General features: G+C 42.5%; 1 protein-coding gene across 6 annotated transcripts in view; it reads left to right on the top strand.

Annotated features, from left to right (window-relative positions):
- The first annotated feature begins 9,799 nt into the window (after window positions 1-9,799).
- Window positions 9,800-12,039, top strand: part of TMEM216 (transmembrane protein 216) — a 13,815-nt gene continuing 11,575 nt past the window's right edge. For 5 of the 6 annotated variants that reach the window (XM_017652574.3, XM_036995824.2, XM_017652572.3 and 2 more), the window contains exons 1-3: window positions 9,800-9,922; window positions 10,501-10,602; window positions 11,143-11,235. In XM_017652574.3, the coding sequence (XP_017508063.1) occupies window positions 9,910-9,922; window positions 10,501-10,602; window positions 11,143-11,235 (208 nt within the window). In that variant the 5' untranslated portion in view covers window positions 9,800-9,909. Of the gene's footprint in view, window positions 9,937-10,500; window positions 10,603-11,142; window positions 11,236-12,039 lie in introns of all 6 variants that reach the window. The other variant, XM_017652576.3, reaches the window with a different exon arrangement.

Below are 12,039 nucleotides of genomic sequence, written 5' to 3'. Positions count from 1 at the left end.
TTTTTCTAATAGCATTTGCTCACTGCACATCTCTGTGTCACATTTGGCAGTTCTCACACAGATTTCAGGCTTCATTATTATTATATTTGTTGTGGTGATCTGTGATCAGTGATCTTTTATGTTACTATTGTGTTTTGGGGTTCCACAAACTATGCTCATGTAATACAGAGCACTTAATCGATAAATGTGTGTATTCTGACTGCACAATCAACCAGCATTCCCCTGTCTCTGTCCCTCTCCTGAGTCCTCTCTTTTCCAAAACTAAGACACAGCAGTATTGACATCAAACCAGTTAATAACCCTACAGTGGCCTCTTAAGTGTTCGAACAAAAGGAAAAGTCTCATGTTTCTCACTTCAAGTCACAAACTAGGAAGGTTTAAGCTTAGTAAGGAAGGCATGCTGAATCCCAAGATAGGCCAAAAGTTCAGCCTCTTGTCCCAGCAGTCAGCCAAGTGTGAATGCAAAGGAAAAGCCTTGAAAGAAATGAAAAGGGCTGCTCCAGTGGACACAGGAATGATGTAAAAGTGAAATGGCCTTATTTTTGAGAGGGAGAAAGTTTTAGTGGCCTGGATGGAAGAGCAAACCAGCCACAACCTTCCCTTAAGCCAGAGCTTAATCCAGAGCAAGGCCCTAACTGTCCTCAGTCCTCGGAAGGCTGAGAGAGGTGAGGAGCTGTAGAAGGAAAGCTTGAAGCTGGCAGAGCCTGATGAGTTTTAAGGAAAAAAGCTGGTACCATAACATCAAAGTACAAGGTGAAGCAGCAAGTGCTGATGTAGGACCTGCAGCAACATTGAGGCAAGTCCCTCCAGCAGCCAAAACTCTACAACTTGCTGAAAGTTCCATGATGGTTAGCATTTTTTAGTAATAAAGTGTTTTTTAAATTAAGGTATATACATTGTGTTTTTAGATATAATGCTATTGCATACTCACTAGACTGCTATAGTGTAAACATAACTTTTTTATGCACAGGAAACAAAAAAACCCATTTGACTCGCTTTATTGTGATGCTTGTTTTATTGCAGTGCTCTCAAACCAAACCTGCAATGTCTCTGAGGCGTGCCTGTGCCCCACTCTGACATTATCGCATAAAGGCAGCCATGGATGATATGTAAATAAACGAACACAGCTGTGTTCCAGTAAAATTATTTAAGGACACTGAAGTTTGAATTTCATATCATCTTCATGTGCCACAAAATGTTTTTCTTTTGATTGTTTTAAACCATGTAAAAATGTGAATATTCTTAACTTGAGGGCTGTGCAAAAACAGGCTAAATTTGCCCCAGGACATAGTATGCTGACCCTAGTTCAGAAGTCTAGAATAAAGTTCTGGGGAAAGCAAGACCAAAGGTAATCAGCTGTGCTATCAGGATTTTAACAGCTATTTTAAAAGAAAAGATAACAGTGTTCAAATAAAATGTCTAAGGCCCCATATCCTATATCAGATTAAGTGATCTGAAAAGTTCTAACAAAACCACCATCTATACTTACTATACTTTCATCGGTAAAAAAAAAAAAATGACAATTACCCGATTTTGAATCTTTTCACAGAAGCACTTACAGGAATATTATAATCCCCTTAGCTCATCACAGGCTCTGAAAGATACTCAATTTTCTCTGCCCCCAAATAAATCAGGGCTAAGTTGTCCTCTGTGGTCTTTATAGATGGTGAGGGTAACCAAATGCCTGATTCCTTACAATATTTATGGCACTCTGTGGCCCTATGAGTCTGGGATATGTGTGTTTATTTTTCTTAGAAATTAATACATACACATGGTACCAAAGTCAAGTTATAAAAACGTTTATGCAGTCAATCTTCCTGCTATATCTCAGCTACTGAGTTCCCTCTCCCTTCCTTCCTTGACGATCTACATTTACTTACATACTTCTCATAGACATTGTAATATTTCAGAAACATTTACAAAAAGAAATTCCATAATCCTACCCAGTCATTTATTTCAAATCCTTGACAAGATTTCGTGCTAATGGCTAGAATTCAGGGATGGGAACTGGTGAATACACAGGGCTTTCAGTTAAAAGCCTAGGCTCTTTACAAGGGACAACATGAAGCAGGTAGACAGGCATATCAAAATTGCAGTGCAGACTCAAACAATATAGTCCCTGAGTGGATTAAGGTGAATAGCCTCCCTTCTATCTTCCTAGCAGAGAAAAGAGTGGAAGAAAAAAAACATCTAGGAACACTATTATATTTTACACACAATTTCTTTATCTAATAAAAATTACTAGCAAATCTAGAGATTGGACCATATTATTTAAACCAGAGTAAATGTAGAAAATACAACAGGTTGATCCAAATATTAGAGAAAGCAGACAAGCAGTTTAAATTATGATTGGTATACTCAAGAAATGGAAATATATAAATATGGGTAAAATATTTAAACTACACCTAGGCATTTCCAGTAGTGGCTAAGATCTGTGGGGATGACCTCTCCATAAGTAACTATAAAGTCGACATAATATGAAAAGCAGCTACTTTGAGACACTGCAGAATGAAGGGAAGCAAAAAGGATGATCAGACGTGTCTACACTCAGAAAAGGAGAATTAGGCAAAGAAATTTCCCTATTTTTCTGTTTGTAACTTGGTAGCAGGCAAAGTGGTATGTACAATATGGTGGTAGAAGATCACAGGACCAGAGTACTGAGCCAGGGCAGCTGAACCCACTGAAAGAAAAATGGGAATTTCAGAAGGGGAAGAGTTGGGATGGGAGAATCCCCAAATTTTGTGTGAGCATGTTTCTGCCCAAGCTCTGGACCACTCACTGTGCAATTCAGACTCAAGGCAGCTCAGCTAAAGACAGAAGGTCTTAAATGAGATTGGAGCTTCTGCCCAGTAAGTATGGTTTGCAATGTGTATCCAGCAAAACTAACGACTTGGTAAAAATAAAAGGAAGCGCCACTCTTTGGAGACAAGCCAGAGTCTCCGCAATTTAATGTTCAGAACTGACGCCAACACCAAAATGATCCAGATACTGGAATTAACAGACAAGGATATTAAAGCAGCAGTGGAAATGTGCTCTTTGTGAACAAAATAAGCAACCTCAGCCCAGAAACAAATGATTTTTGGAAAACAGAAATCCTGGAAATAAAAATTGCAATTACCGAAAAAAGAAAATTAAATGGATTGATTTAATAGTAAAAGAAAAACACCAGAATAAGTCAATGAACTAGAAGATAGAGCATGCAAAATTGCCCTTGCTGAAGAACAGTGGGGGAAAAAGATTTTTTTTTAAAGCCTCATGGACTAGTTAGGTAATATACATAAAACAGTCTAATATATATGTAATTGGAAACCTAGAAGATAAATTATATAGCAGAAAAAATATTTAAAGAAATAATAGCAAAGAACTTCCCAAATTTGATGAAAGAGAGAAATTAAACAAATTTAAAGTAGTCCACAAACCCACCTTTATAAACAGAAAGGCCACACCTAAGTGCATCATAGTCAAATTATTGAAAGCTAAAAATGAAGAGAAAATCTTGAAAGCAGCAAGAAAAAAATAACAGACCACATACAGAGGAACAATTACCAGCTGACTTAAGAGAAATCGGAGGCTAGGAGATACCCACATCTCTAAAATGCTAAAAGAAAAAGGTCAACTCAGAATTCTATGTTCACCAGAAACATACGTCAAGAATGAAATGTAAATGAAGTCTTGTTAGTTGCCAACAATCCTGCACTATAAGAAATGCTAAAGGAGTTCTTTGACTCGAAGGGAAATGATAACAGATGGAAACTCATATCCTCAGAAAGGAATGGGGCACATCAGAAATAGAATCTGGTAAACATAAAGACCATTTTAAGTTTTCCTTTTTCCTATTAATCTATGAGTGTAGGGTGCAAGTTTTTTTCAAGTACAAAGAATTTTGAATAGTATTACCATATGCTGGGCCATAAAACAATTCTCAATAAATTTAAATAAACATACAAGGATAGAGTATGTTCTTTAACAATAATGGAATGGAGTTAGAAATCAGTAACAAGATAGCTGTGGGTCATCTAGGTCCAATCAGGAGACAACCAACAGTAATTTAAACATGGCAAGTTTAATATAAAGAATCATTTTATTATGGTAAAAGAGGAACTAAGAAGATCTAAAGAGAACTCTAAAAAGACACCTGAGGGCTGAGGGACAGCACCCCAGGAAGGACAAATTTGACAGGGTCCGCCATTCCCAAGGCAAGAGTTGATACCTTATTGGAGTCCACTGGGTGGTGGACGAGTTCACTGGTTTGCTCAGGCTGGAGCCGGTTCACTGTTGCTGAGCAAGAAACAACTCTCCAGGACACAGGCAAGCGGAGGCTGGTAGACATGTGCTGAGGGAGCATAGGGACATCACCTGCAGGCGCCAGCCCTAGAGCACTCAGTGTTCACATTGGGAGGGTTTCAGGAGACAACCCCCTGGAGGCCAGGTGAGCCAAGGCTATTGGGCAGGTGCACCAAAAGAGCTGGGGTGCCTGTGTGCATGACGCCCACAGTGCAAGCATGGTGTCTACCCAGGGGCCAGAGGGCCATGGGAATCAATGTCTGGGGAGAAGAGTTGAGGTTGGTGAGCAGAGGCATGGAGGGAGTTGGGGCACTGCTGTGGGTATGTGGTGTCCAGGCCTGAGGGCTTCGGGAAAAACCGTCCAGGATATAGACAGACAAGGTTGGGGGTGCGAGTGCACAGTTACGGAGTTACCATGGGTGCAGGGCCTGGAATATGTAGTATCCTTGACAGGATGGCCACAGCAGAGTGGACACCGGGGCTGGACTGGGTCTGTGAGGTCGCCATAGGATCGCCTGTTCCTGGTGTATGGATGGAGCAGAGCACCACCTGCTGTCCCCATGCACACGCACTGCTGATAGACCGCAGCGCAGGAGCAAGGGAAAGAAACCAGAGCCCACTGCCGCCAAGACAAGCCCTCCCCTTCCTTCAGTGTGCTCCAGTGCCCTCTGCTGACAAAGCTTTTTATCGTGCCCCCTGTAAGAGGAAGATGCTTAAAGTCCAGTCTATTATCCCAGAACAGGTACTGAAGGGTGACTGTGGAGCTAAGAGGCAAAAAAATAGATAACTAACAGAGTCCATATATTTGGCTACTCACGTGCTATTGTACCCTTTCATACATATTTGAACTTCCTATTTTAGTTAACATTCCTACTAACAAGATCTATCTACCCATCTGAAAAGTGGTGTTCTCACCCTTACCCAAAATGAGCAGACACACAGTCCAAACAGTCACTGTATCCAAAGCTGGCTATATTAATTACTCCACAAATCTAGTCAAGGTCCCACTAAAGAGTAAACTGTAAAGTTGACCTGCAACAATTTGTACATAAAATAAAAATGGAGCTATGTAAAAAGGGAAAATGGTCAGTATATACAAATAAACATATGCATACAAGAAGCAAAGAAACACACAAAGCTATTACAGTTCTCATTAATGAATTGGCCATTTTTGTAATTGGCCACAGGGTCGTAGTTGATATCCATGGCTTCTTGCTTCAACTACTCATTCCATATTTCTTGCTCTCAGCTAGAGCCTCTGATGCTCTGGGTTCTTTACCTGGTAGAATAACCCAAACCCTCATTCCTGAAGGATCTGAGTCCCTGATTATTCTGTTTTTTGAGGGGTACAGATGTACTAAGAGATGCCCCAGAGAATCCTCTGGGCTCCAGACATAGTCCTTGCCTCTATTGTGTAGTAGTAGCAACCCAATTTCCCCTTACGGATCATGATCAATCACTCCAGCCAGTACACTCGTGTGTGTGTGTGTGTGTGTGTGTGTGTGTGTGTGTGTGTGTGTGTGTGTGTGTACACCTGTGGGGAAGTTGAGGTTCCTATCAGGATCCTCCCTGAACGTAAACACCTGATGATGTAACTGGTTTGTTGCTAGGCTACCGCTTCCACACCTTTAGGCAATAAGCTATTATTGCACTATAGAGAGAGCTCGGCCCAGTACTCTCAGCAGAGGCAGAGATGCTAGTGCTCGATCTACTGCCAGGAGAACAAGCTGTGTAATAAACCTTTCACCCCAAAGAACATTTGCTGTCATTTTCTTTGGTCACATTGAATCCATAGCGAACCTGCTTGGGGCTGAAACCCATTGGCAAGACAGTACCACATCATCTTTCTCCATTCAACCATTAATAGATACTTAGGTTGTCTTCATATCTTACCTATTATAAGTAATGCTGCAATGAACATAGGGCCACATATATCTTTCCAAATTAGTGTTTTCATTTTCTTTGGATAAATACCCAGAAGTGGATTGATGGATCATATGGTATTTCTATTTTTAATTTTTTTGAGGAAACTCCATACTGTTTTCCATAGTCGCTGCACCAATTTACACTCTCATGAACAGTACATGAGGGCTCCCTTTTCTCCACATCCTCACCAACACTTGTTATTTCCTGTCCTTTTGATAATAGCCATCCTGACAGGTATGAAGTAATAGCTTATTGTGGTTTTGGTTTGCATTTCCCTGATGATTAGGGATGTTGATCTTTTCATGTGCCTGTTGGGTATCTGTATGTCTTCTTTGGAAAAATGTCTACTTATATCCTCTGCCCATGTTTTAATTGGATTTTTTTTGTGGGGTTATTGAGCTGTATGAGTTCTTTATGTATTTTGGATATTAACCTTTTATAGTACATATGATTTGAAAATATCTTCTCCCATCCAGGATATTGTCTTTTTATTTTGTTGATGGTGTCCTTTGCTATGTGGAAGATTTTTAGTTTGATATGGTCCCACTTGTTTATTCTTGCTTTTGTTACCATTGCCTTTGGAGTCATCCAGAAAAAATCACTAACAAGGTGATTACTAACAAGGTAAGCAAGGAGCTTACCACCTGTGTTTTCTTCTAGGAGCTTTATGGTTTCTGGTCTTACATTTAATCCATTTTGTGTTAATTTTTGTGTATGGTGTAAGATAGTGGTCCAGTTTCATTCTTTTGCATGTGGCTATTGAATTTCCCTAACACTTTAAATAATAAACACTTCTACACAACATTAGGAACATGCCAAGAATATTCATTATCACCACTTCTTTTCAACATTATACTAGACGTCCTAACCAGTGCAATAAGGCAAGAAAAATAAATTGAAGGTATAGGAATTGAAAAGGAGGAAGTAAAACCATCTTCATTTTCTGACAATGGGATATTATGTACATTAAAATCCAAAAGAATCACAAAATCCTATTAGAAGTAATTGATTTATCAAGGTCACTGGACATCGGGAGAGGCCTTGTGTCTTGAGCCCTAGCTCCCCTGCATGTTCTTACTGAGCATGCCACACTGAAAGGCCTGTCCCCAGATGCTGAGCATACAGGCAATTAAGTAAGCCAAGGTGACCACAGTGTGACTACAGTGTAATTTCTCCCTCCCCTGAAGGAGGGGTTCTGGCTTATTTGTTGCTTGCAAGAAAGGTACCGAGCCCTTGCCCCTGGGCTCCTTAGATGTGGCATAACTCAACATGTGCACCACCAACTGTGCTCATTGTGTCACTCAGAGGGCTTGGGTACAGGGTAACCAGGCTGCCATGCTAATGTTCCTGCTGTTTGCTATGCTGAGTAATTCAGTCTTATTGTCTACTTTTGGCATCTGTGGAGGTATGGCAAGTTTACTTCTGGCTGTCCTCTGTGGCAGGTCAACAAAGTTTTTCTTAAGGGCCAGATGGTAAGTAAGTATTTAAGGCTACAGGCCATACATATAGTCTCTGTTGCAACTACTCAATTTAGCCGTTGTGGCATGAAAATAGCTGTACACAATATGTAAATGAGTGGGTGTCACTGTGCTCCCCCAAAACCTTTATTTACAAAACAAGCATCTGGTCTGCCTTCCTTTTAGAGATGGACATCTGAGGCTCAGAGCAGAAACCTGCCTAATGTCTCTTACGTAGCAAGTGGTGGAGGTAGTGGTGCTGGACTCAGACCCCTTTCCACCCTTTCCTGCTATGGATAAAGTGAAGGTTCCTGTGGCCAGGATTCTCACTTGGCCCTGTTTGGCTAGCTCACTACACATGTGTGGGCAATGCGCTATTGACTCTCTCTATATAAGGAGCCCTGCCCATGCTCTGGGTGACCCGGTGGCATGGCTGCAAGGCTGCAGGAGAGCAGAGCAGCGGCTGGAGTGGTGGCAGCACCAAGGACAGAGGCCCAGAGGATGGCTGTGCAGTTAGAGGCCCAGAGGCAGAGACCGGCTTTCTGCATGCAGACTCGCTCTGGGTGGACAAGATTCTAGTGATTGACCTGCCACGGTGGAAATAAAGTTAGGTATGTTCTACTGTCATTTCTTTGGTCACATTGAATCTATAGTGAGCTTTCCTGGGTCTGAAACCAATTGGCAAGACACTTGCCTTGCTCTGTGCCCTGCCCTTGTAAATACAGACCAAGTGGAGTCAAGATTGACAATGAGAGTAAACTAGAGTTAGGGGCCATTAAGGAAATAGGGTGTATGCACGTCCTCTTCTCTGAAACAAACTGTTCTTAGAAGTTCAACTTTGTATTGTCAAACTGTAAACATCCTGGAAAACATCTGCCTGCAACAAGATGGACTTATTTTTGCCTAGTGAATAGCTTTAGCAACAAATTATGTATAGGTAAACACAGGTTACAGTAACTTTAGTCAGTAGTAATTCTTTCAAAACATGTAAATCTCCTTAGAGTTCCTCTTTTTGCCTTTAAAAACCCTAAGCCCTTTCCCCTCTTTGATTTGGGTTTCCTCCCAAATCTATGTTCCTGGATTGCAAACCCTAAGACCACACCCCCAGATGAGTACAACTAAGTGTTTCACAGCCTTTTCAAGATGAACTATCTACTGAGGCTACAAAAACAAAGACAAAAACAAAACCCCTCCAGCTTGCGATTAAATTCTGCCATAGGAGGCACAAGCAGAGAGTAGAGACCAGAGAAAAGAGATGGTAAATGAGGTGGGAGATTTATTTACCCACTAGCTTCTCGGACTGTGGAAGCTTCCTTTGGGAAGACTTCTCCATTCACATTACTCTCTCCAGGTTTAGGGAATTCAGGGCATGCTCCTTCTTTTTATGCCTAGGAGAAATAACTACGGACCCATCCCCACCCCAACTAGTTAGAACAGCGCTGTCCTTAACAGTTCCTCTACTCAAATTACCTGTTTCCTTCCCTACCTTGACTATGGGTTAACAGCCAAGTCAGAATGACTCCACCCAACCCCCTTTTTCTTTCCACCTCCCTGCGGGAAATAACACACTTTTACTGCTCCAAATCTTCAGGCCTTCAAATCCTGGAAACTTGTCACTTCTTGGAAACCAACCTCTCAGCTCCCGGGAGTACTTTGTGCTTTCGACTCCCCCTACATATTACGGATCACGTGATCACATTTCACTTTCGCATCCTATTCGTGCTCCTTGAAAGAAGTCTGTAGTTGATTCACTTTGGTGTCTTCGAACTATCTAGTACACAAATCGGTCGCAGAGAAGACCGATGTTTAAACTCCACTCCGCATTTGCACAGCACTGTCGCACACACCATTTCTCATTTTCAAAGAGAATCGTGGGGCTAGGGCCTACTGGCCAAACTGGTGGTCACATTGCCAAAACTGGCCATTTCGGCATAAGGATAACAATCTGGGGGTAGGGGAGCCCGAGAGTTGCCCCTGCCCCTCGGCCCTGCGGAACACGGCTCCGTGACCAGCCACTGCTCTCGCGTAGGATTAGTGAACCGAGAACCTAAAGGCAGTTTGGAACCTGCACTTCCGGTGCACGCGGACGGCACCAAGACAAACCTGGTCGGCGAAGCCATAGAGTGAGGAGGGCGGGCAGAGAGGCCAGAAGTCCGGGCCGCTCCATCCCCCCGCTTCCGGCGGCGCCTCGCTGCTCCGGGAGCGGCTATAGCCGCGTACGCAGTTTCCATGGGGACTGAAGATGGCGACGCGAGGTGAGGTTCCGGAGGTGTGTGAGTTGCTGGTCCTTTACCCTTCAGCCCTCCTCCCCCACTTCTCTCCTAAAGCTCGACCTAAACTGGCCTTTCTCGGATGTTAGGGACATTGCTGCTTACTTGTCCGAAGCCGGGCTTTGCAGCCTCACCCAGCCTGAATATCTGAAGGTCTTGAAGTGCGGGTCTCAAAACCCCCCAAATCCCTGGCTGGGCCTAGTCTAGGTGGGCTCAATGACGAATTTGCTGTTTGACCCGGAACAGGCTGTTGCTGGTCTCTGTGCCCTAGGTCCCTTACCAAATAGTGACGGCGTTAGATCGAGGGGCCTTAACTTTTACCTCTGAAGCCAACGGAGTGTAGCTTGATGGTGATTGAGGGGAATGAAGGGGATTAAAGGAAGCCCCCTCCACACCTTAAACGCACCCACGCACACCTCGCTATCAGCAGTCAAAAGTCCCCAAGTGACCCTTCTCCCTAGCTGCGACCTTATGTTTTCTCCAAGTTAGACTCAGAACTATTCAAAGAACAGAGATTGAGCTACCCGCCCGCCCAACCCTCTTCTCTATGCTCCTCTTTTTAGGTAAACGGTTGTCCTCCACCCCCCTGGAAATCCTGTTCTTTCTGAATGGGTGGTATTATGCTACCTATTTCCTGCTGGAACTCTTCATATTTCTGTATAAAGGTAAGGCCTGGGGCTTGACTACCCTTGCCCCAACATCCCTTCCCCACTTGAGCCTGGAGCCAACTCCTAACAAAGGGCCTTCTTATATTTCATTCTTTCCTGCAGCTCCTCTTCATCAGATGGCTTCCTTGAGAATGATTCAGTAGGAAGCCCCTCAGCAAGAATTTGAATTTGGGAAATGTGGGCTTCTCCATTCTGATTGACCCTTTCGCCACTCTTTGTCAAACTCCACTTTAAATCCATTGGTGACCCTCAAACTCAACACAGCGGCCTGTGTACCCATTTGATCGTTTTGGAGAGTGGAGTTCCCACAGAATTCAGCGTCAGGAGTAAACCCTGTAATAATGAGCCTGTCTGTAAGAGACATAGTCACACTATGAGTTAACATATCCTGAAGCAGGTTAACAGATCCTGCCCACATCTCACTAAGTAGCTCATGGAAAGCTGATAAGACTCCTGTCCTCATTATTCCCAACTGTGTGGGAGTTCTTGTGGGTGCTGTTATGTGTTGTTTGCAAACTCTGCCTTTTGTATTGGCAGGTTTCCTGCTACCATATCCAACAGCCAATCTAGTACTGGATGTGGTGATGCTCTTCCTCTATCTTGGAATTGAAGTAATTCGACTATTTTTTGGTGAGTATTATCCAGAGAATATTTCCATTCCTTAGGAGACAACTGGTATCTGTAACATGATTAACAAGAAAAAATACACAACCTAGACTCACAGTAAGATATTGGATCTGGTGGTATATCTCATTACTCCCTCTCTGAAGTTTCAAGCTACTTCCTAATGGGTCAGGATTTACCTGTTTATTGCTCTGTAGGTCCAGGGATGGGCACTGGCATGAAATATTAGATAATTCCTTCCAATTGCCTAACTACTATAAGAGTGCCTAATTCCTCTCACTGGTTTGCACCGGCAATAGAGTCAGTTGTAACTCTGACCAGGACAGGATATGCCTGCACAGATCAGTGTAAGATCACTTCCACTTCTCTGAATAATGGGTTTCTTTAGGATAGGTTTTATATCCCCAGAAATACTGAGAAAATCCCTATTAGACTGTCACATCCCTGAAAACAGTGTTAAAACACAAACTGAAAAGATAAAAAAAAACTCGCAACACATATAACAAAAGATAATTAAAACTCACATAAATCACTCAGGGAGAGAGAGCCTAATTCTAAAAGTTGGTAAGGGACACTAATAGGCAATTCAATTTAAGAATTTCAGAGGACCAATAGAATGTGACTATGCCCAAACTCACTAATAGAAATCAAATTGAAACAAAGTAACATTTTTACCCATCAGATTAAAAATGTTTCTAAATACCCAGTATTAGAATGGGTGAAAGGAACAGGTCCCTGTAGTCCCACTCTCTTGTAGGTATTTATATTCCTACTCTGGGAATATAAATTAGTACAACCTTTTTTGCTCAT

This window comes from Manis javanica, chromosome 11 (genome assembly GCF_040802235.1).
Source record: "Manis javanica isolate MJ-LG chromosome 11, MJ_LKY, whole genome shotgun sequence".
Taxonomy (NCBI): Eukaryota; Metazoa; Chordata; class Mammalia; order Pholidota; family Manidae; genus Manis; species Manis javanica.
Note: the sequence above shows the minus strand (reverse complement) of the source record. Positions and strands in the feature narration are given on the sequence as shown.